We start from the raw sequence: 25,294 nt of genomic DNA on the forward strand, positions 1-25,294 counted from the left end.
CGTGGGCAAAGAAGAAGCGAGTGGGCACAGGGATGTTTGGTTTAGCGTAGCGGAGGGGGTGAGAGAGGATGCCGGTGAATGAATATATGTATTATCCTTCTTTCGTTGTTTTATGTTTCATGTTCATTTTCACGGTTCAATTCTTGTCGTTTGAGTAGTTTTCCCGTAAGGCCGGGTAGAAAACTGTTGCCCTGGACGGTCCAAAGTGGAAACACGTTAATTATAGGAAAGCAAGGTGTGTAAAGATGAGCTAGTGTTTAAAAAGGAAGTCTTTATAAAGGAAGGGCTTAAAATTGTTCCATTTCTCCGATTGTCAACACAAAAAGAACCTGAGCGTTTTTGTTTTTTTTTCTAAAAAGAAAGTCATTCATGGACAATCATGTTCAAACAGGCTCGCCTATCGCTTTATTAGCTATCCCTCCCTTGAGCAAGTACTGACAGACAGACATACACACACATACACACATACTTGACATGCAGACCACCTGCCTCATACACAAACACACACACACACACTTTCTAAGCCCTCGCCTGGCATCAACTGTCACACAAACTGTCTGGGAGAACTAAGCAGAGACAGACGCTGTCAACTTAGAGTGCCTGGGATGCCCACATCCAGCCCTGCAGAGGGACAAATCACGCTAATCCTTCATGGGGAGATAGCAGAAGTCTACGGCATATCTGCACTAATAGCATCAGTCACTGGAAGGTTCTAATCGCATATTTAGACCCATTTCCATCACGCGGCGCCAGCGACAAAAGCAGCAGCAGCGCAAAAGTGCGATTATTTCCTCCTTTATTATTAGCTTATATTTTGTGCTTTTTTTACACTGTTTGCTTTTTTTATATCTGCATGACTTGACTCCTGGTAATGACTGATTTCGGAGCAGGCGGAGGAAGGGAGAGAGAGAGAGAGAGCGGGGATGATGAGGGGGAGAGAGGATGGAGGGAGAGAGGGAGAGAGGTGACTCAAAAAATAAAAGAATAACAATTTGAGGTTGGTTTCTTGCGGAGTCATCTCAGGTAAACCACAGCCGGGGAAAAAGAGAAATGTCAAAAGGAAAAAGTGGAGCTGCAAAATCTAAATCGAGACAGCTCCTCGGTCTGTACAGTCCTACCAAGACCATCAGAGATACTAAACAGAACAACACTTACACACATCTTGTGGAGGCATTAAACAACGTCTCCTCTGGTTCATTTGAAGTGCATCCATCTATTTCAGAAAAGGCTCATAAAAGAAAACACACACACACACACACACACACAGACACAATGAGGGGTTCGTTTCAAACAAGCTGTGTCGGTGGGGGACTAAGGAGCACCCGGGAAATAGCCAAAAAAAGAGGGGAACGCACACACACACACATACACACACAAACGGCCTATTGGGGGGGCGGGGGGGGGGGGGGGGGGGGGGGGGGAGCAGGAAGTGAGGCGTCTTGGTGAACGGCGAGAGATTATTTACCATGATGACAGATAGCCAAACGTCCACCACCACACAAAGTGTTTGGAAGCAGAGTCCTTGAGTTTATTCACGGCTCGCTTCCCCACAGAAAGCCGGTGTATGTGTGTGTGTGTGTGTGTGTGTGTGTGTGTGTGTGTGTGTGTGTGTGTGTGTGTGTGTGTGTGTGTGTGTGTGTGTGTGTGTGTGTGTGTGTGTGTGTATCCCAGAGTAACCTGGCGGTGGTTGCAGGGGGAAAGGGAGTAGCAAAAATAAAGGACAGCACGGGCATCCTAATGAAGCTGTGAATCAAATGTCCGATGAGTTCAAAAAGTAAAAATAGCAAAATAAATAAAAACTTGATGGAGGACAGCCGTTGTTGGCAATCAATAAATGCATCAAAGCATGGGGACGGACGCACTCACACACAGACACCCTTACACACAAACACACACACACGCATATCTGTCTTAACACAATTCAGACAGAGGAAGATGCGCTCTGCTTGCACACACACAAATGAAACGCCATTCGCTGTGCAGACCATATACACAATCATTGAAACATATTTACTCACTACTTTTCCTTTCTTTTTGTAAAGCTTTGTCCATGCTGTCCCTCGGGACCCAAGGCAGCAGGGTCTTTGAGGGGGAGGGGAGGGGACATCTACTTCCTGTCCCTCTCTCCTATATAATAGACTGTGATGAATGGCGCCATAACTCTGATATCCACAATCAATCTCAGCCTTCAAAGACACATCCATTTTGGGTGATCTGAAGGTGGCTGGGGAGGGGGGGGGGGGATGGAGGAATGGTGGGTAGGGGGCGGTGGAGGTGCCCCCGGGGGACTGGCTACAGGGGTCGAGGTGTGTGGGTGGGTGAGTTGGGTGAGAGAGAGGGAGAGAGAGAGAGAGAGAGAGAGAGAGAGAGAGAGACGGGCGTGTGGTGGGGGTTGGGGGAGGAGTGATGTCTGCCGGCTTACATCAGGCCATGGAGGAAGGTACAGATAAAGAAGAGGCCTTAAAATGGAACAATGTAGAGAAGAACGCTAAGGAGATAATTTTCATGCCCTCGATGTATAAAAGATGTATTGAAAGTGTATGAATGTATGAATATGTAACCGGGAGACGCAGAGACAGAGAGAGAGAGCGTTGTTGTGCGATGTGTGTGTGTGCGTGTGGGAGTCGGATGATAAAAGCAGGAAGGGGGGAGGGATTTAGGGCAAAACTTCCTGAGTGAGCGAGTGAACTGTGTGTGACCTGCTCGGGGAGGTTGTCCCTTGATGACACCACAGTGAGAATGTGCCACACCTCTTTAGACAAAGCAAAGGGAAAAAGAAAAAGGTTTGAAGAAGGGGGTTTCTAATCTGGCTCTGGCAGCCGAAGACATCAACACAAACAAACACAAAGAATCTGAAGTCATTGTAACACCAGCCAAAAGACTGTGTTGCTCGCTTTGGGTTAACAAATGTAAAAAAAAAAAAAAAAGGACAACTGGAAACACGATTTTATGATTCGATACTCGTAACTCTTTTGTGCTCTTGTGGTTCAGCTCCTCTGCTCAAGTTACATCAAGTTACCAATATCATTTAACCTTTTTAACAGAGTATTAGCAGAGGCTGCTATTTAATAGTTAGCTGACACATGCACAGTTGGTATTGGAAGCTAACGTTAGCGACAGAGCTCATCTAACATGTGTCTCTTTCATCCAAGCAACCACAACATGTTTGCTAAGCAAACCTTTGGTAGCGTTTATACTGCAGAACTAAGGAGAGCAAAAATAAAATCATGCTGGAAACATGTTTTTGGAAATGAATGTGTTGTTCATAGCAGGTTCCTGTTGACGCATGCTACCTTAACATTCATAAATTGTTTACGGTTTCATAAAATGGAAAGAATTGCATTGTTTTATGTGTGGAATAAAGGGAGACCATATGATCTGGCATCATTGGGGCTTTAATTGACTAAACACTGAAATTTGGCAACAGCCACAGCTTAGCAAGAAAAGCCAACGCCCACTCAGCCCCTCCACAATGAATCACAGTACAAAAGGTCTGAAATCAACCTGCATCTTATTGCATTTGCAGATTTAATGAAAGCTCAAATTGTGGAGAAGGATGTAGGTGGTACACAACAGCGATTCTTAAATAAAAAAAGGGCAAAAATAAATTGGGGTTAGAAAGTAGGAGTGATTGATTAAATTAATGCTTAAACCGGAGCATTATCTCAAACTGAGAAAAAGAAAGATTCTACATTGACTCTGGGATAAGAGAAAAAATAATGAAGAAAAAACAGCAAAGCCTTAATCAAGACACGATAGTGTCAAAGCAATGATTCAAAAGAGAGAAGGAGAAAAACACATTTGAGTCTTGTTGAATGTCACGTTACAGAGCCGGATGTTCACATTCTCCTCCCTCTACGAGGACTGACCTTGGGGCAAACAAGGAGATGGGCTGTGCATCATCTAGACAAAACATCTGACAAGCCGAGGACTGAGGACTGTTGAGGGAAAGGAGAGTGGTTGCCGGACTCTAACCTATAGCTCCCTTCCCCGTTCGAAAAAGAGACTCGGGCACCACGGCCCAGGCGTACTCTACGTCATCAAGCATGGCTTCTGTACATCAGGTGAGTTTGTAACCCGTGCGGTGGGCGGCAATGCCAGTGGATGGGAGTATCCGGGCTGCCAGTGGAGCTACGCTGTGTGTGTGACTCACAGACAAGCCGCAACACTGTTGGTATCTGCGCTTATTGTGCTGGGAGGTGTTCGAAGCATGGGGGGGGCTTACGGTGGCGAGGGACTCGAGCGCGGAAGATGGAAGACGGTGAAAAGTCATGAGAAAAACGTGAGCAGCAGCGTGGTTACCATAGCTACCCCCCGTCTTCACGACTGCTGCCATTCACCACCTACCTCAAACTCTTAAGTGTGTGGGCGGGACGAGAGAGAGAGAGAGAGAGAGAGAGAGAGAGAGAGAGAGAGAGAGAGAGAGAGAGAGAGAGAGAGAGAGAGAGAGAGAGAGGGAGGGAAACGGAGAGAGAGATTGAGCAAAGAAGGGATAGGGAGCGAGCAAGAGAGAGAGAGAGCGAGAGATGGTTGGAGAAGTTCACTCACAGCCACTTAAACGCTATAACGCTGGCAGCGGCAAACAAAAACATCCAAGACAACATAACAGCGAGCCTCCTAAAAACACAACACGGATGACCTCTGACCCCTTGGGGAGTGGGTTAGGGCGACACACACGCACACGTAAACACACTGTAGAGCGCGCGGTGTCTCCATGCGTGAAGGAGCAGCTCTACTCTCTCTACATGCGAGCAGGCCTTCTCTGGCACCGGGGGAAGTGAGTAGACATTGGGAAGGCAGAGAAGCGGGGGAGGGAGGGGGGACGGGGTCGGGTCGGGGGGAGGGTGGGAGGGGGGGGGGGAGGAAAGGAGGAGGCAGTTGAGAGCCAGAGTGAGGAAAATGAGGAGCTGAGTGAGAGGAGTGGAGAGGAGATGGGAGGAGAGCGGCTGACGGGGAGGGGGAGGAGGGGTTGAGGGGGGGGGGAAGGGGAGGGCCGCGCGCTGGAATGAACTCTCTCAGGCTTTGTGGTGCACGTTCCTCCCAAGGCCCCCGCCTGGCCCCTTTGATAAATGACACATGTCATTCTGTCAGCCGGTGACACTGCAGCTGGGAGGCCCTGTGATGTATGGCTCTGCTGAAGAAGGAAATCAACTTTTTTCCTCCCTCTCTCTTTCGTTCTTTCTCCCAAGTCTCCCTCTTTTTATCTCTCTCCCTCTTTCTCTTTCTCTCTCTCTCCCTCTTTCTCTTTCTCTCTCTCTCCCTCTTTCTCTTTCTTTCTCTCTCCCTCTTTCCCACTCTCTCTCTCCCTCCGTCCCTCCCCCTCCCCCTCCCCCCTCCCCCTCTCTCTCTCTCTCTCTCTCTCTCTCTCTCTCTCTCTCTCTCTCTCTCTCTCTCTCTCTCTGAGGATTTAGGTTTCATCTGGTCCAGTAAGGCCCCACCTCCCCTCTGTAACCCCCCCCCCCCCCCCCCCCCTCTCCCCCCTTCCCCCTTTCATTCTCTGCCACCCTCCCAGCCTCCACCTCCTCATCCTTGTCCTCCTCCTCCTCCTCGTCCTCGTCCTCCTCCTCCACCACCTTGTCCCCCTCAGACGCCCCACCCCTGGAGCTAAAGACGTGTCCGCATGCGGCCAGGATGTGGCTGCCCGATGCTGCACACTCTGCCCGGGCACGTGGGGGTGTGTGTGACGACGCAGACGCTACCCGGACGAAGGGGTTGGCGAAGGATCCAACCGTCGGAAAATATGTGGGACAGCTCAAGCGAAAGGGAAGATTTATGGGACGGAGACGAGGGCTGAGGTAAACAAAAAAAGCATGAACTTTTAGCCGTGGATTCTGGACGGCGGGCAGGATGGCTGCCTCGTCTCCCCTTGGTTCATCTGTCATCAATGTGTCTGATGAGGGGGATAAGTATACGCAGACCTGGCAACGTCACACACACACACACACACAAGCGTGTTCAAACACACGAATGCTGCACACGTACAAACACACGCGCGCGCGCGTATGTGTGTTTATGGTCACAGGAAGTGGAAGGAACAAAAGCTACTTCAAGTCACAGTCAGAAGAGCATAATGTGTACACCATTCTGCTACTAAACACACACACATACACACACACACACACACATAGACAAACCACAATTTATTCAGACACAAAAGATCAATCTCCACACAAAAAAATATAGAGACCAAAGGGTGTGAATAACTATCTGTTATACAATATTTGTGTGGTACTTTTCGAGAGATACCCGGTCCAGCCAACAGCTCTCCCGCGGGGAGTTCTTTGCCCTCCCCTCCCCAGCAGATTAGCCTATCACGGTGTCCCATTGACCCTGCGACTGCACAATGCCGCCCACACAGGGAAGAAAACTGTGAACCAGAGGAATCTCTCTCCCCCTCCCTGTCTCTCTTTAACGCGGTGTTCTCTCTCTCTTTCACTCGTCGTTCTCCCCCCCAAGCCCCCTCCTTTCTTTTCTCTCATGTGCGACCAACATAAGGACTTGCCCTCTCTCTTTTCCCTCGCCCTTTCATCCCATCCTGGTTCTCTTTCTCACTGGGCTGCCCATCCCCCCCTTCCCCCTCCACCCAGAGTGTCTTTTTTTAACTCCTACTACTCTGTACTCCCTCACTCTCTCGCTGTCTTGCCCTATTGCTCTCTCGCTCGACGGCTGAGCTTTTATCAGCCCTGTGGGGATAGACCTCAGCTGGGAGGCGGCGGTAAGGTGAGGGAAATGTAGCGTGTTGGTTACAGGTGCGTCTGTGAACCGAGGAACCAGGTGAGCCGATTGGTCAAATCGGTCGCCGAGGGCAACACAAAAGCAGAACCGTTCAGCCGGGAGGGGGGGGGGGGGGGGGGGGGAGGCGCATTCACAGACTAACGATCCAGAGCCAGAGCCAGGTCTCATGCATACGACGTTGAGTTAGCCATGCGTTGCTATGGGGACCGCGGCTACTTTAGCATGCTAAAGTTAACCGAACACAGAGATGGTCTTCAGAGAGCCGACAGAGAGACGGACGGACAGATAAAGAAGGAAGAGGAGTTTTAAATGGAGAGTGAATAATTAAAGCTTGCGCAACAGAGAGAGAGAAAGAGGGAAGGGGAAAGAGAGAAAGAGAGAGAGAGAGAGAGAGAGAGAGAGAGAGAGAGAGAGAGAGAGAGAGAGAGAGAGAGAGAGAGAGAGAGAGAGAGAGAGAGGAATTTGACAATGGGGTAGAGTGGGTCAGGGGTGGACGGGGGAGGGTGACTTCAGGGTTGTGACCGGCTAGCGACCCCGTCACATGCAAACTCAGGCACTGGTTGTAATTGTGGTACTGGTTGTGGTGGTGGTGGTAGTGGTGGTGGTGGTGGTGGTGGTGGTGGTGATAGTCATGGTGATTTTTGTTGTTGTTTTGGCGGGAGCAGTGGTGGTGGTAGCGATGTAGGGGGTGGTTGAGGTAGGGGGTGGTTGAGGTAGGGGGTGGTTGAGGTAGGGGGTGGTTGAGGTAGGGGGTGGTTGAGGTAGGGGGTGGTTGAGGTAGGGGGTGGTTGAGGTAGGGGGTGGTTGAGTTAGGGGGTGGTTGAGGTAGGGGGTGGTTGAGGTAGGGGGTGGTTGAGGTAGGGGGTGGTTGATGTAGGGGGTGGTTGAGGTAGGGGGTGGTTGAGGTAGGGGGTGGTTGAGGTAGGGGGTGGTTGGGGGCATCGCTAGCGCTGATGGATGAGCAGCAGGGAGGCTGAGCGGTCACGGTGAGGACGGACAGGTCGTCACCACGTCCACTGTCTGGAAGACGCTGGGTGGGTGGAGGAAGATGTTGGGGCGGGGCAGTGACTCAACACACACACACACACACACAAAACCACAAAAACAACCTGTTAACAAGCTGACTCCTTAACACCCACCTGCGATAAAACTTTAACCTCAAAAGACATACACAACTTGAGCATCCGTACGCAATTTAACCCAGTGCGTGTACCAAGTTACACGACAAACAACAAGCACACACACACACACACACACACGCCGGTTGATGCTAATGCTAACACCCAGGGTAACATTCCGGCGGCTGACGTGTTTCTGCCGCCTTTACAGGGCAGTGCATTGTGGACGTTTTTTATTTGCGTTGTGCCGCCCCTCAAATCCCCCACCCAGCCCCCCCCCCCCCCCCCCTACCTTTAATCAGCGAGGAGGAAGTGGTGGTGTGTGTGTGTGTGTGCGTGCGCACGTTTGTGTGTGTGCGCGCGCATGTGTTTTTTGTGTGTGTGTTTAGGTAGTGCTGGGGGAAATGACGGAATAATAATAATACAACAAGCGGGCCAGTGTGTGCATGAGTTAGCAACACTAATGCTATGTGGAGAGAGAGAACGCGCATAGCGCTGGTTTAGTGCGGGGGTCAGCAGCCACCTCGGGTGGGGTGGGGTGGGGTGTCGCTGGGTGGGGGATTGGGGGGGTTGGGGGAGGAGGGGTGGGCAGGCACCGACACCCTCGCGCCATCCGCTTCAATTAATCACTTGGAAGTGTTGGACGGCGGTAATACCCCAAAACAATCTCCATGATCACACGCACAAACAAAATCTCAAATTGCTATCATCCATCTAACCTGCCCCTTTAAGAGCAGAGAGGGGCCGGTAGGAGGTGGGCCGAACATTCATTGTCCTCCTCCTCCTCCTCCTCCTCCTCCTCCTCCTCTGCACCCTCCCGCTCTCTCTCTCTCTCTCTCTCACTGTGTGTGTGTGTTTGTGTATGCGTGTGTGTGTGTGTGTGTGTGTGTGTGTGTGTGTGTGTGTGTGTGTGTGTGTGTGTATGCGTGTGTGTGTGTGTGTGTGTGTGTGTGTGTGTGTGTGTGTGTGTGAAGTCTTGGATGATGAGATGATGGTGAAAAATTAAAAAGGCAGCCGAAGCAGACGGGTAAACACGCAGTGCGAGCAGGGGGATCAATAGCACTGCATTCGCGGCCGGGGACCCGCAGTGTAAAAACATGGTTTTAAGTCAGCCGTATACTGTTCACATCCCCCCCCCCCCCCCCCCCCCCCCCCCCCCCCCCCACCCCCCATCCATCTCCCGAAACGAGAGCGCTACCCTTTTGCTTAAGCTGCCGGTTTGCCTCTGATTACACAAATTTGTGTGTGTGCGTGTGCGTGTGTGTGTGTGTGTGTGTGTGTGTGTCTGCATTTGCATGGGAAGGGAATATTCTCAGGTTTGATAAACCAAGTGGTCTCGTCCCAGAGCAGCGACACAACAGAGGGGGAGTATAGAATGAGCAAAGAACAGAAGAAATCTGTGTGTGTGTGTGTGTGTGTGTGTGTGTGTGTGTGTGTGTGTGTGTGTGTGTGTGTGTGTGTGTGTGTGTGTGTGTGTGTGTGTGTGTGTGTGTGTGTGTGTGTGTGTGTGTGAGGCAGAGATAAAAAGAAAAAGACTGAACTAACAGAAATTCATTCCTGGGTTTTCTTTATTTAATGCAATGAGGTATGCAAATAGAGTTAAGTAAAAAGAGAAAAAAAATGAGAAAAACCAACAGAGATAAACTAACATAACACTGATGTTATCTTTCGTGCCTTATTTTCAGTGGCAAATTATTTCCAAAAACGAAAACTCCCAAGTAATTGCGCAAATCGGTCCAAATGGCAAACTGGGTTTGCCAAAAATGTTATGTGCAAATATGAATATATTATAGACATGTGAGATATAGAAGCTCCACTGTTTCTTAATATAATGCTGGATTACCGCGGACATAACGTGGATGTTTGTCTGACTTAAAACCTACAAAGATTTAGAAAATTAAAGAACACCATTAAATCGCTGACCTCACAATCGACAAATCAATCCTTCTTCTTCCCTCTTGTTTATCCTCTAAATACAGCGGCCAAAAATGTAAATCCAGAAGATTGCAATTGTTATCTAGCCAGAGCGGTTCAGAGGAAGCAAGTCTTCATGGTTCAACGGTGGCAACTGTTGATTTTCTCACTCAATGACCTCGTCTCCCCACTTTGCGATGAGGAATACTGGTGGGCCCTCAATTAGCCCAAAGCCAGAGCAGTGGGCTTACGGCAGCTGGGCTTGGCTCAAACGATTAGCCTCCGCCTAGCCCAAAGTCTCTGCTTTTCTGGGCTAAACCGTTTCCATTCTAAAGACCGCCAACGCAAACACAGGAATGATGTGGATATAAATATTTGCGGTTCGGAACACTGTATAAACATCTGGGAACACAATTTTGGGTGTGAGATAAACTTGAGTAAATGGGCAATTGGGACTCGGAGCTAACTTTTGTGTTGCTAATCGCTAGCTCCTAACCCTCACACATACACACGCACACACACACAAATGAAGACGAGATCTCGAGGCCATACACTATTGACCTGGGGGGCGCTGTTGCCGGTGTTTAGGGGGGGGACAATGGGGGGGTTAAGACTACTGACAAGAGTAAAGTGTTATTTCTCTCAAACACAGACAGCTGGGCGAGGAGGCGGCGGGGGGGTGGGGTGTTGTGGGGGCTAGATTCAGGCGGAGGGTACACCCCACCGCGCCACCAGGCAGTAATTCTTAATTGACACCTGTCAGGATAATGGCGGGAGTCACAGCTGTTCCGATGGGAGAATTTGTCCATCGCCTCGTTCATCTGTCCTCTCTAATACCCATCCTAAATGCCTTAAAACCACCCTACTACCAACCCCTGTTGCTGCCGCTGGACTGGACACAGATGCCCAACACACACACACACACACACACACACACACACACACACACACACACACACACACACACATTCATGCGAAACCTATTTTTCTTGCTTCCCCATTCTCTCTCCCTCATTTTCCTCTCGTTCTCTTCCTCAAACATACCTGATGAGAAGAACCAGATGAAATAATACGAAAAATAAAAGGCACATTTTCTTAGAATTGCCTATTTCAGTCTTAAACCCATGCATGGAATGTACCGAAATAAAAGTAAAAAACCAAGCGTAAAAAAAGACAACCAAAATAAATGAATAAACATAATTGCCCGACTAAATTTTTGAAGTGAAATGTTATATTTTAGGTAAAGACAGACAGAGAGAGTGAGGCTGAACAGGAGACAGAGGGAGTGAGACGAACAGGGAACAGAGAGATTGAGAAGGACAGGGGACCGAGGGAGTGAGACGGACAGCGGACAGAGAGAGTGAGACGGACAGGGGACCGAGGGAGTGAGACGGACAGGGCACAGAGAGAGTGTGTCCATGGGACAGAGAGAGGGAGGCCAGGGGACATAGAGAGTGAGGCTGAAAACGGGACAGAGGGAGTGAGAATGAACAGGAGACAGAGGGAGTAAGACGGACAGGGGGCCGAGGGAGAAGGACCGAGAGGCACATGGAAGAACAGGGATAAGCGAGGAGTGATGGAGTGAGAAAAGACCAGAGGAGATGGATGAGGAGGTGGAGGAGGAGCTGGGGTCGGGGGTTGTCCCAGAGTAGAAGGGTAAGGGGCTCAGCTCCCCCCTTATGCACCCCCCACTCCCTGCATCCCAACACACTCCTCGTTTGTTTGTTTGTCAGCTTCAAAGCCCCATCTCTCCGTCTCCTCTCGCCTCCTGTCCCCACGCCATCTGATGTAACGAGTGGGTAAGCAACATGGCCCACTACACACACACAAACACACACGTAGCCCCACACAAAAACACACACACACACACACACACACACACGCACACACACACACACACACACACACACACACACACACACACACACACACACACACACACACACACACACACAGAGGAATTCTAAATCTTATAAAACAAAATACTCTGTAATTGGTAATCTTTTATTGATACAGGGAATGTGTTAAACGTCGGCGTGGGTGGATCCCTATCCAACGCCCCCCCGCCTAGCCCTCTAAGGAGCAGGCACGCCACTGATCAAGAGAAAATATTTTTTTCTTAAACACACACACACACACACACACACACACACTCACACACAGCATGTGCAACACTTAAGAAAATTAGAGATCTCCATTTTTTCCTGCGTAAATGTTTCGAGACTCGATCTCTCTAGTCTAACGCATCCTCTCTCTCATCTCCTCAGATCTCAAAATTACATGCCGAATAAAAAAAAAAGAGAAAGAAAAAAACCTATCAACAATTTTACATTAATGAGCTGTTAAGCCTTACATCCCCCACTGAAGTGCCTTGACAAAATGTAATTACTCAGCACAACACGGCTATCACATAGTAATTACCGTGTGCGTTAAATTATAGCCGATAACGGCAACTGTGCAGCTTCTTTTTTTTTTTGTTCCTTTGACATTTTATTCGCGGTTAATTCCAGATGCAAAAACAACGGAAGGATCAAATGAAATAAATAAAAATACCCAAAATATTCTGTCATGCCGGGGAGAACCGTAGAAGTGAAAAAACAGATATGAAAGTAGAGACTACCGCGCTTGTCGATACATACAGAAGAACTGGTCTCCATCCATAACTATTTCTTTCCCTAACCCATGACTTGCTCTCGTTTCTAGGTGCTGCAGGCAGGCCACTGAAAGTAGACACTGCTTTTAATGATAACTTGCCATTGTGCTTAACTACCGGTTTTGACCTACTACAGAGATATGCTTTTGGCGCTTTAGCACAAAATGGAGGCGTGTGCGCCAATGTGCTAATGTGTGCGCTTATATGTGTTTTCTGTATTCATGGCTGTTGAGTGTGTGTGTGTGTGTGTGTGTGTGTGTGTGTGTGTGTGTGTGTGTGTGTGTGTGTGTGTGTGTGTGTGTGTGTGTGTGTGTGTGTGTGCGTGCGTGCGTGCGTGCGTGCGTGCGACGTGCGTGTGTGTCTTTCTACATCCCCGATGGGCAGAGAGAATTTGATTGAGAGTGAGACAAAGAGAGGCATACACACTGTTATGTGAAAATATTCAAATAAGCACACACACTCGAACATACTGTACATCTAATAATACTTTGAGTAACTGTAACAGTAACTTTCCTGTCTTAGATCAGACACGCAGCAAACACAGCTGCACTGACACACATACATCCATTTCTATATTTAAAATAATCTATCTATATTTGTACAAAATAAATGGAGTGGATAACCCTACACACACACACACACACACACACACAAAACAATGTACGTGAATGTATGCAAACACAAAGCAGGTTGTTTTGACCCATGGCATCAAAGAGATAGCGTGTGACCTTTGACTGAATAAATTCTGACATGTAAATTGAACCCCTACATTTACAATATGGCATCCAAAAGAAACTGGGCTATAGTAGCTATCGATGGCGGCGATCGATCCCACCTGCTAACGACGCAAACGTTCCAATTAGCGTAACCTCTAACGCCACGAGAAGGGAAGCAAGAAGAAGGGAAAAAAGGCAAAGAACACACATCATAGAAGAAAATCTAAAAACTTAAAATCTGAGAAAACCAACATACACAAGTTATTGGTTTTTTTTACACCTCTCCAGCAGATTCATAGACCGAGGAGAACAGTGGATAGACTAATACTGAGCGGGGGGAAAAGTGCACGGTCATGAATTTGTTTTTTTTATGCTCCTGCGGAGGATAGAGCGTGGGCCACCGTGTACTAAAAGCCAGGCATGGATTTAATAGCAAGCCCTAATAAAGTGCAGTTACACCAGCACACATAGTATAGTTATTTATTCGAGGAATACAACTGTGTTTTACAGAAACACACCCACACACACTAAACTAACCAACCCTTGAACAATACGCTGGAATTGCTAAACTTTCAGCCCTTTTAATCTCAAAAGGGGAGATTTTTAATTAATGGAATAGAGGTAGTCATGCAGCTAAGGAAGTGAGCAAAAAATACCTTGAATACAAACTGTGCTTGATAGGCCTATATCATGTCGACAAAGAGGTGTGTGTGTGTGTGTGTGTGTGTGTGTGTGTGTGTGTGTGTGTGTGTGTGTGTGTGTGTGTGTGTGTGTGTGTGTGTGTGTGTGTGTGTGTGTGTGTGTGTGACGTGTGTCGTGTGTGTGTGTATAAATCCTAGCTTTTTGATTATTTGAAAAGGGGGGCAGGAATATCATGTAACGGCATCGTCGAGTAAAAAGCAAAGAGGTCGCTGTGTAATGTTAGCCAAGCCCGGGGGCCATGCTAAACCATTAATCTCATGGCAGCGTGATTCTATGTCAGCATACATGAGGAGAACCTCTGTGGCACCAATGGACACCCGTACACACTGATTTTTTTAATCGCCGATATAATCTCCAACGTTTATTTATTAGAAACACAAAAAAAAAGTTCAACGTTTGGATAAAAAAATCATATCAATTATAACAATATTACTAGTAAAAACTAGACAAACTCGCCTCATCGTTGCAGGTTCATAGGACAAATGAAAACACAAGCGGCGGTAATTATATTCCAGCGGGGATGAGCTATCGGGGATTAAAGAAGAGATGCTCCTGCCCGTAGGTCTCGCCTTAGTTACAGTAGTTAAGACCAGGGGGGGGGGGGGGGGGGGGGGGGGGGGGGGGGGCGAGCGAAGCTGGGGGGGGGGGGGGGGGGGGGGGGCTCCGGCAAGGTCATTAACCGGCATTGTCTCCCCCTCCCCCCCCCCCCAACATGATTAGTCAGGTAGCAAAGTCCATTTGTCACCTGCGCAGGCAAATTGAGTTGGTTGCTGCACTAGGGGGCTATGGGGACTGAATAATATCAACTTGATTACATCAAGGCGGCCGCGGCCCTGACACCTTACTGGATTTGTCAGCATTAATCGTTAGGGCCCTGTCACAAATCCATCAGCCCCGTGGATAATTAGGCCACTCTCTAATGAAGCCGACGGGAAGAAACTTTACCTTTACCCCGCCTCCTTTTCCTCCTCCTCCTCCTCCTCTCCGCTAACTCTTTTTTCTCTCTCTCTCTATCCCTCTGATAATTAACCACCGTCTTTCCCCAAGAAGAAGAACCAAGCAAAGAGACTTTGCGATGACACAGGGCGCCTCCGAATGAAAGACACATTTGCCTTCCTTTGTTACATTTCGTGTGTGTGTGTGTGTGTGTGTGTGTGTGTGTGTGTGTGTGTGTGTGTGTGTGTGTGTGTGTGTGTGTGTGTGTGTGTGTGTGTGTGTGTGTGTGTGTGTGTGTGTGTGTTCTGCTTCCTGCCCCTTGGTCTATTTCAACACAACTGAAATGTCACAGGGCTAGGAGTCTAGCAGTAACAGTCTAATAACACACAGAGACATTCATCTGGGATCACACACTACGATGGAGGCAGAAAAATATTTCACACACACACACACGCAAACACACACACACAGACACACACACACACACACACAAAAACACTTTTTGCTTGTATTTTTATATTCAAATATTTAAGCAAAATAAAGGTCAATTCTATTAAATTGTCTCATTTTTGCTGAATCTTATGAATGTCATGTTTTAGTCTTCTATAATTACAGATATAATTATTGTAGTTAGTTAGAAAGATAAAATGTTACTTCATTTACACATATGTGTAATCCATTTAATACATGAAAAGAAACGTATGCATGAAACTCAAGTAGATTGCAGCAATTTTGGGATTATCACCTGTCCACTCTTAAATCCCTGTGTGTGTGTGTGTGTGTGTGTGTGTGTGTGTGTGTGTGTGTGTGTGTGTGTGTGTGTGTGTGTGTGTGTGTGTGTGTGTGTGTGTGTGTGTGTGTGTGTGTGTGTGTGTGTGTGTGTGTCGTTCCCTCCATTGAACGGGGGATGATGGTCCATGTTGGATTTCATTACCACTAAAAATAATACAAGACGCGGGGAAAATAAAAAAAAAGAAACACGACACATTTACAAAAAGGGCAGCCCTATGTTTCGGCCTAAACCCTTCCTCCCGGGATGCGATCCCAACGCGGGCCGGGGAGCATCCCACAGGTCACTAACGGCTCCCTCTAGACCAGCAGGCGGTATTCTGCGTAGGTGTGTGTGTGTTATAGGTGGTTAATACGCTGACCGTTGACCAGCTGTTGGTGGGCGAGTAGAAGACCTTCTAGCTGCCGAGTCCTGAATGGCCGACACAACCCCCCCCCGCCGTCCAGCACATCGTATACCCCCGCGCAATTCAGATTGTGTGTGTGCATTTGTGCGCATTTGTGTGTTACAGTCACAGAGTATGGTGGTGGTAGTTTGATCTGTTGGTTGGAGGGGATGGGTATGTGATGTGTTTGGTTTGTGCGTGTGGGGAGAGGGGGTCATGTTTTCGCCCTAGCTTACATCTGTGCATGAGGCTGGGTGTACAGATAGATTTTACCTCACCCGCCCATCACGTTTCGCCTTCATTATCGTTATGAAGTGTGCGTTACCGACTGAACAGGAGGTGATAGCCAAATGGAGGAAGAAAATTTGAGAAAGATGGCAAGAAGGAGAGAGAGAGAGAGAGAGAGAGAGAGAGAGAGAGAGAGAGAGAGAGAGAGAGAGAGAGAGAGAGAGAGAGAGAGAGAGAGAGCTATCTGAGCAATAAGCCTTTCTTCACAGTGTGCGTGTACCGGGATCATGTGCGCCTGCTGTGGTACTAGCAGAGCAACACAACCAACGAGATAGAGAGAGATAGAGAGACAGAGAAGGAGAGAGAGGGAGGGAGATACAAAACTGGTTTTGAACACTCTTCCCAGTCATCCCACACACAGCTCCCCGTGGCTGGGTTCCCTTCGGCTCCTAATGATAAACCTGCAGAGTTCAAAGTCTCTCCCCACACCAAGGCCCTGCATTTGCACCTCATATTTCAGACGAGGAGGGGGGGAAAAAGAAATTTTCTCTTTAAAATTCTACAACTGTCTTTTGTTCACTGCAGTTGTTAATGCCCCAACTTCAAAGGCTTGGCCTCATTAGCAATAGCTGAAGACCCCCCTTCCCTACACACAAACTCTCTCACACACACACACACACACACACACACACACACACACACACACACACACACACACACACACACACACACACACACACACACTTGCATTTGTCAAGGTCTAGGAAAAAGGAAGTCAAGAAATTCCTAATCACCTGAAGTTAATAACCCCAGTTCTTAATTACCCCATTTTGCCATTACCCGTTATCCATCAGCTTCTCTAAAGGTAAATATTGGAAACAGAGCAGGTGTGGATGTTGTTCTAAGCAGGGCGCATGTGTGCGGAATTTGAAAGTTATTACAACGTTTACAATTTCTTAAATAAATAAATGTAATCGATGTTTTTAAATATAACAATTGTGGACTGTAAGTAGACAGTATAACAACTGTTTCTTGTTTTTTTTATAGCCCAGCCGAAAGGCAATTTTCGCACAACAATACGAGGAGATCCGGGATTTACCCATAGTTTGAGAAACTTTTATGGGGGGGGGGACTTCTTATTGAAAACATAGGGGGGTTGTGTGTTGAATGGCGAAATCTGTCAGAGGCATGCGCGTCTCCATAGAGAGATTTATTGATGTTTATCGGGATGAATAGATCAAAGACTGCCACGTGACAGGCGATCAATCACGCATCAAATCAAGGCTGGCAATCCTCTAATAAAACAGAAAGAAAGAAAAACCGGCTCTCGCCAGTTTTCTCTACCCTCTTTCTGACTCAATTATCCATCATTACACACTCCTGAACCTCAAAAGTAGGCTTTTATCCCCCAGAACACACGTTTCGTTGTACTTAACCAGTCTCAGAACTTTCTAGGGTAAATCATAAAATATTACTGTGGTGAGACACATGCCCTCTGTGCCTTTACTCAAGTTTTGCTTAGTATTCAAATAATATAAAAATCATGTGGTCCAATTCTCAAACACAGGCTTGCTTGTTGCACTATATTTGCGTATATGGATATGTTGCATTGTTATTGTGTTATTGTAGATTATAACGTGTTTATAATTTAAAAAGTGGGCATGGAAAAAGTACAAACCTAATATTTATATTATTTGTGTGCCCATTCACAAATCATTCACAATAATAATTTAGAAAGGATTGAGCAAACAGAGCAAATGAGAGGGAATGGGGATTGGGGAAGAAACAAGGCGTGCAACCGGGCTGTACCTGCTGATCGACGCGGCTCTTGCTGCTTTCTCCTCGGCATAGTGACCGTCGGTTCCCACGGTACTTCTCATGCAGGAATTACAACAACAAGAAAGTCTGTCAGTAGAAAAAAATCATCCCGCGTCTTGATCTCGGAGCGAGTGCTGTCTGTGTCGTCTCTTCAAAACCCGAGAGGGACGGGCTGGTTGATCTGCACACCTAACCAACAGTGGGATTTCAGCATCCACACAAAAGTCCACACCTGAAGCTGTTACGTTGTAACAGCGCTGGTTACTATTGTCCTTCTTGAAATGTAGCAGGCCTACTGAGAGCGAGTAGAGGCGACACGTGAGGAGAAGAAAAGAAAATAAGTTTCTATGTTAAAAATAGGCGAGAATTCTGCCAGCTCGTGACATGTCCATCAAAGATCATCTTCCTTCACCATCTCTTTCATGGCAGAGAAGAAGCAGACCTCGCAGCCAAGTTTGAGTCACTCCCCTGCTGCCACCAGGGAGGCGGAGTGGGGGGGGGGGGGGGGGGGGTGAGATGGGGGGGGTCACTATCTCACGGTGTAGGGGGGCTACTTTGTTGCCTTCGCCACCCAATAAATAAAAAAGTCGGACGACAACCCAACAATAAGTCCCTTGTGAGCGAACACCTTTGATATTTATTCCCTTGCCGGTGTTTCCTTCCTCCTTTGCCACAGATCTGAAACGAGAGAAAGGGGTGGGGGGGATAAGACAGGCATGAGATGGTTAATGTCAGTCCGTCACCACGCCACCTCGGCCGGATCAAGCCTCGCCGTCACTGGATACTTTTCCTTCCTCCGACCGCTGTGGTCGGACGGCTACAAATCTACTTACGTTTATTATTATTTTTCTTCAGAGACACGCAAAAAAAAATATGTGTATTTTCACCGGCCGTCGCTCATCTCATCTAGTCAGATGCGGGGTTTTGGTTGGATGTGGTGGAGGTAGCAGCGCCCGCTACTAAAACAGAAACAAACAGGACATCCACCACAAGGCATCCACCTTCTTCGCGAGGAGATCGACATGAACTAATTTCCTCCCTCTCTCTCTCGCTCTTTCTGTAAACTCCAGGGAGCGAGCCAGTGCCGGGGTCTTGTCTGCTCCCGAGAAAAAGAATGAAGCGCAGTGTGTGAGTGTATGTGTGGTTGTGTATGTATGTGTGCGTGTGTATGCAGAAGCGTTTCAGGCAGTCTCAACTGATAGACAGACGCATCGAGTGGCTTTTCCTGCTCCAGTTTTACTCCTCCCCTCTCCTATGAGCGTCACTCTGACAGTAGAGCCTACCTGTCAATCTTTTTAATTGTCTTGTTTTTCCCCCCTGCTTTAAAAAAAATCAACGACTGACAAAGGAGGAACCGAACAAGGCAGAGCGCCTTTAAATTGTTTTATGTTTGTTGTTGCAAACATCGATAAATCAACTTATGGCCAACTTGCTGGTGGTGGTGTTGGTTGTGGTGGTGTTCATACCCGAAAACAATCGCAGCTCCTACAAGTAGCGATCCAGGGTTATAATTCACAGTAGGACCATCGCTGGTCATTCATCGCGTAAAAAGAGGAAATAATGAATGAAATAGAACAAGACTGCAAATCGCTTGTACCGTTTGTAGGGAAACACATGTTATACTATTTCCCCCGGCAGACAGGAGCGGTTAGTCCACTATTTTGGTGTGCAGCTCCGGGAGAACTGCAGGTGTAGTGTGGCAGCACGGTCGTGTTTTGGCAACAGCGCTGCTGCTGCACATGCACATGCAAACGCGAAAATAAAGCGTGACCATAACTGGAGGTTATTTATCCATTTGTTTTTAGAAGTAGGCTACGTGCTTCAGATCATGTTTTTGTCGAGGATTGCAAAGGCGAAGATTGATTTGTTTCACCTTACTAGGAAGTGAGTGAGTGTCGTGTCCGGGAAGGGGAGGGACTCCCGAGATTGTCAAGTCGAGTCTGCTGCAAGGCTGCACCGTGCAACCTTTTTAATGCTCAATTTTCTATTCCTGGCTCTGTATTTATATTGGTTTTGCATCGTAGCATAGCGTTGCAATTGCACCGTCGCGGGGTATGTATATATATTATAAAGAAGGGCTATAGGCTATTCATGTCGTACGTGGCCTAGTCAAGCCGTTATGCTGCTAAATAAAACCTAGTGCAAGCTTATGGCATTACGTCGGCTGGGCTCGTCGGAAGAGAAGAAAAAACACGTAGGACCAAGTGTCCGTGAACTTTGTCACAGTTGTTTTGTTACTCTTTGGTGCAATGTCCGTGTCGTCCCTGCTGAGAACAAGCTGTAGGAGGGCGTTCGGTGTGATCGGTGGGGGGCGCAGATCGGTCTCCGACTTACTTTCTGGAGTTCACGTTGTTCCGCGACGGTCCATTATAGATCTGTCATACTCCACACACTTCATGGATTTTAAAGGATCCTCGATACCCAGCTCTATGCAAAAGCTGACCGTGACGAGGCTAAGTCAACATTTCAAAGAGGCCGTCTGTCTGAACACAGTTCCAGTCCCGACGCCAGGCGATGGGGATTTGCTGGTTCGAAATCGGTAAGTTTTTTTGGAAGACGGTTGGGAATCGAGGCGATATGACAACACGTCGTTGTGTGTGTGTGTGTGTGTGTGTGTGTGTGTGTGTGTGTGTGTGTGTGTGTGTGTGTGTGTGTGTGTGTGTGTGTGTGTGTGTGTGTGTGTGTGTGTGTGTGTGTGTGTGTGTGTGTGTGTGTGTGTGTGTGATCACAGCTATAGGCTTGTTCTCTATTAACCACACGCGATATCGCTCAGAAGTGAGGAAGGCTTCACTTACCGGTGGTCTTGTCGTCCGACATTTTTATGACAGCACGTCTGCGATCGGCAAAAGACCGGGGGGGGGGGGGGGTTAAAAATTAGGTGAGGGATAGCTGTAGCCTACTGTATTTCAAGTTCCGCCCCTCCATTTGTCCATCAATCCATCTTGGCTCTGTCATGTCGCCGTGACGTCACCGACCTGCAAACATACTGACTAGTGGGGGGGAGGGGGTATGCAGAATTTATGCAATTCTAAATGGCTTGGGTACACCATTCAATGTGTGTCTCCGGTGGGCTAACACCCTCATTATAAGACAAAGCTAAAAACTAATATCTTTTTTTTTTACATTACAACCCTACAATCAATCGTCCTTGTTGTACATGCCCTTTAAGTTACTCCTTTACGTATCTCGGACATTGCAGATTGTTAAATGTGGGGAAATATGCCCACTTAAAATGAACAATTACACTCGCCTCTCTCGCCTAAGGCAGTTAAACTACTTTTGACCCCTAAACCTATTCGTTTACAATCGGATGACAGTCTCAGACATTTGGACCTTCACTGGCTGCTTGTGTTTAGTGACGCTTTCCCATCTCCAGTAGACGAGACGTTACTTATTAGTTATCAGGCTACGTTGGTTAGTGTAACTTGTCAAAAACCTTTTGTATCTAGGCATACATCTGATAAAATGCACACAGTCAGATTTAGGCTAAACAAAACTCACACGCTCAAATACACAGAACAATAAAAATGAATGCGAAATGGAATTTAACTTGCATTGTCATATTTTCTATGAATAAATATGAAGTAGGCTACTCTCGTTATGTCGACAGTGAAATCACCACATACTTTGGAAAGATAACGTAATTGTCTGGTGTTCCCCGTCAATTATGTGTTGATCCACCTTTTATCACAGAGAACATGCTTTTTTATTTCAAGACGCATGCAAAGGCTGTGTAAGCAAAATGCAAAGTGACGTTGTCATCCAACGTTTCACTGCCGTTTTTATCTTCCGGATCAAAATGTAAAACAAATCACGTTTTATTCAGCCACGATCCTAACCTTTTCACACAATCGTTGGAAGTCAATAGGTCTATGTAGTCTATGAGGAAGTGTGTGTGTGTGTGTGTGTGTGTGTGTGTGTGTGTGTGTGTGTGTGTGTGTGTGTGTGTGTGTGTGTGTGTGTGTGTGTGTGTGTGTGTGTGTGTGTGTGTGTGTGTGTGTGTGTGTATCATTCTAGTGCAACATTCTGAAACAGCAATATGTTAAAAGTTGTTATAACTGCCCTTGTGTTTTAATGTACAGAAGCTTTTTTTGTTATCCAATTGCATACTATTACAACTTGGTAGTATACAATTACAGTATAATAACACAGTAATTATACCTGGTAGGATATTTTGCGTATTACAACTGTCCAGTTTACAGTGCAGTTGGAATCTAAATGAAGAGGCAGTACATTAAGTGTTTGCCTTTTTTTCCTTTTTAATCAAACAATCCTACATTATTATAATTTAACATTTTTAGTTATGGGGTCTACCATCATGGGACATAAGCACCGATGACACAGTTAAACGGTGCGGTTCCATAAAACACTATTTTTATATTACCTTTCTCCTATATTTGGCTTGTTCAGGTTAGCTACTTAAACCCACTGTCTTCATTTTGAGGCTGCGACCAACTGTCTTTTTTTTTCCTTTACTGCATTTTATTCTTTGTCTCTCTGAGGACAATTAATCATGACATCATGCAATGTGTTTTATAAAACAGGCCTTTGCCTGTCAGGGTTGGATTTTCGTTCTTTATTTATTTTTGTACGCTCTTCAAGAGAGAGAGGAGTCATGGCCAAAGCAAACCATATTGTTTGTACTTTGGTGGTCGCAGATCTGCACAGAGCTGGAAGCCCTAATTGTGACCTTCACATACTGTGGAAATGAGGGTATTTGCACTTAAATCTTTTCCTAAGCGCATGAAAGAGGGCAATACGGCAGTGTGCTGTGCTTTTGAATCTCATCTTTACCCACCGTTCCCCGTTCTCTATGCTTCTAGTTTCGTAGGAATCAACGCCTCGGACATCAACTACTCGGCCGGGCGCTACGACCCCTCGCTGAAGCCCCCCTTCGACTGTGGCTTCGAGGGGGTGGGCGAGGTGGTGGGCCTGGGTCTCAGCGCCAGCGCCCGCCACACCATCGGGGAGACGGTGGCCTACTTCAGCGACGGCGCCTTCGCCGAGTACACCGTGGTGCCGGCCAAGAAAGCCATGGCCGTGCCCTCGGCGAAGCCAGAGTTCCTCACCCTGCTAGTGAGCGGGGCCACGGCCTACATTGCCCTGAAGCGCCTGGGGGAGCTGACGGAGGGCGAGACGGTGCTGGTCACCGCCGCCGCTGGCGGGACGGGGCAGTTCGCGGTGCAGTTCGCCAAGCGGGCGGGCTGCCACGTGGTCGGGACCTGCTCCACGGACGAGAAGGCGGGCTTCCTGAAGAGCATCGGCTGTGACCGGGCGGTGAACTACGCGGCTGAGGACCTGGGCCAGGTGCTGCGGCAGGAGTACCCCAAAGGGGTGGACGTGGTGTACGAGTCGGTGGGCGGCGGCGTCTTTGACCTGGCCGTCAACTCGCTGGCCACCGGGGGCCGGCTGATCGTGATCGGGTTCATCTCGGGGTACCAGTCGGCGTCGGGCGTGGCCACGGTGAAGGGGGGCACCCTGCCCATCAAGCTGCTGCAGAAGTCGGCCAGCGTGCGCGGCTTCTTCCTGCCCCACTTCCTCCGCGACTACCAGGAGGCCCTGGGCAGCATGATGCAGATGGTGGCACAGGGGACGCTGGTGTGCGAGGTGGACTGCGGAGACCAGGCGCAGGAGGGGAGGTTCGTGGGCCTGGAGTCCGTCTTCAGGGCGGTGGATCACTTGTACGCCGGGAAGAACCTGGGGAAGATCGTGGTGGAGGTGGCCCCGGCCCCGTTCGCCAGCAGTAAGTTGTGATGCTCCACCCTGGCGAGCGATAATGATAAGCGGCGCGTTAGCGGGGCTCCCACTGCACCCAGCCCAGTGTGAAGCTCTGAAGTCATAAATTAATATTCTATCATCTTTGAGGACATAAAAAGCTTGGATGTTGATTGCACTGTAATTCCTGAAAGATAAACAGATAATTTATTTTTTTTGATGATTATTTGTATAAATTCAATAAAGTTAATGATATTTTGAATTGTCGTCGTGAAGTAAATGCTTATTTATCTGGCCTGTCCGCACAGCTTACGTAGAATGTGTATGTATTCTATAGAAAATCTACGGAGCAAACTAGTATTTGTTTTGTTAAATTAAACAGTGGATTCACATGTCTCTATTGCATATGTAGGGATTATAAAACATTGGACACGTTGCAATTATTACAGACATATACTGTATAATGCAGGGCATATACAGTAATAAGGGCATTTAAAAATGCTCTTTTATTATTCATCCCCACTATACCTCCAAAGTGCACACACACACACACACACACACACACACACACACACACACACACACACACACACACACACACACACACACACACACACACACACACACACACACACACCTGTACCTGTGAGATGTTTATTTACCCATTTTCACATTCGCTGAGACCTGGCACGCTTAATTTTGGAATGCGTGTTCTGTTCTAAAATTATTCCGTAAAAGAGGGGTTCAGCTATAGTGTTAATAACTCTACTGTATAGGAGATCATATATTTGCTTTAGCACATTCTGCACTTTATCTACCCATACATATTTTATGATAGACTCCATTGTTATTTTTGTTTTTTTCTAATAGGGCTTAACACTGGTCTTTGCTTGTCAGATGAGAAAGCAGCGCGAGGTGTGCTTGGTATTTTATTGCCTGCTTGTAGCTGACAGAAACTGCATTCACATAATCAATCTTCCCATTCACATGCCCCAAGCTGCACATAATAAAAAACAAACATTAGTTCAGCTTTACTAGAACTTGGATTTGAAAATACCATTAAGTTTTCTCCACAACAAGGGGGAAGCAGTGTTGTACTTAATGTATTTTGGAACACCGATTGACACCTTTTTTTTATTTCTATGTTCACTCATGTTTAATTTATTCATGGAAATGGAAGTAAAATGGGATTTTTTTTCAAATTCTTGTTAATCATATGATTGTGGGTAATTTCCCCGATACATAATAGCATTGTTTATACTGCTCTGAGAATAAGTGGCCTTTACACAAAAGCATTGTTAAAATAAAAGTAATACAAAAAAGATGGATACAAAGCACAGGGCGAAGGAATGGTCAACCTGCTTTCACACAAAGGTGGGGACAGGCACAATCAAGATAATCAGGTTTTAACGCCTAAAAGTCATACGTACATGCGCTTTTCAATAAAAAGCAAACGCCTGTTCCCAACGCGAGGTAGAAGGGCCGTGGCATTGCAGTGCTGTGAACAAGCTCTTTCCTCGTCCAGGTGGCCACTCAGAAAATAGCCCAGTGTGAAATATGTCACGGCTGCGACCCCAGCATGCA

The 25,294-nt window shown here is 47.3% G+C and overlaps 2 protein-coding genes across 3 annotated transcripts in view; one reads left to right on the forward strand and one right to left on the reverse strand.

Moving 5' to 3' along the window:
- The window catches only part of LOC115553749 (teashirt homolog 1), a 37,034-nt gene extending 16,175 nt beyond the window's left edge, over nt 1-20,859 (reverse strand). Inside the window, exons 1-2 of one of the 2 annotated variants that reach the window (XM_030370252.1) lie at nt 20,791-20,859; nt 17,987-18,673 (exon numbers count right to left, since the gene is read on the reverse strand). In XM_030370252.1, coding sequence (XP_030226112.1) covers nt 17,987-18,026 — 40 coding nt within the window. In that variant the 5' untranslated portion in view covers nt 18,027-18,673; nt 20,791-20,859. Of the gene's footprint in view, nt 1-17,986; nt 18,674-18,828; nt 19,972-20,790 lie in introns of those variants that run through there. The other variant, XM_030370251.1, reaches the window with a different exon arrangement.
- LOC115553750 (prostaglandin reductase 3) lies at nt 20,245-23,972 on the forward strand. Its single transcript, XM_030370253.1, has 2 exons — nt 20,245-20,534; nt 22,819-23,972. Exons 1-2 carry the CDS (start codon nt 20,245-20,247, stop codon nt 23,747-23,749), a joined length of 1,221 nt encoding a protein of 406 aa, XP_030226113.1. The 3' UTR covers nt 23,750-23,972.
- Nucleotides 23,973-25,294: the final 1,322 nt, after the last annotated feature.

Source organism: Gadus morhua, chromosome 11 (assembly GCF_902167405.1).
Source record: "Gadus morhua chromosome 11, gadMor3.0, whole genome shotgun sequence".
In the NCBI taxonomy this organism is placed as follows: Eukaryota; Metazoa; Chordata; class Actinopteri; order Gadiformes; family Gadidae; genus Gadus; species Gadus morhua.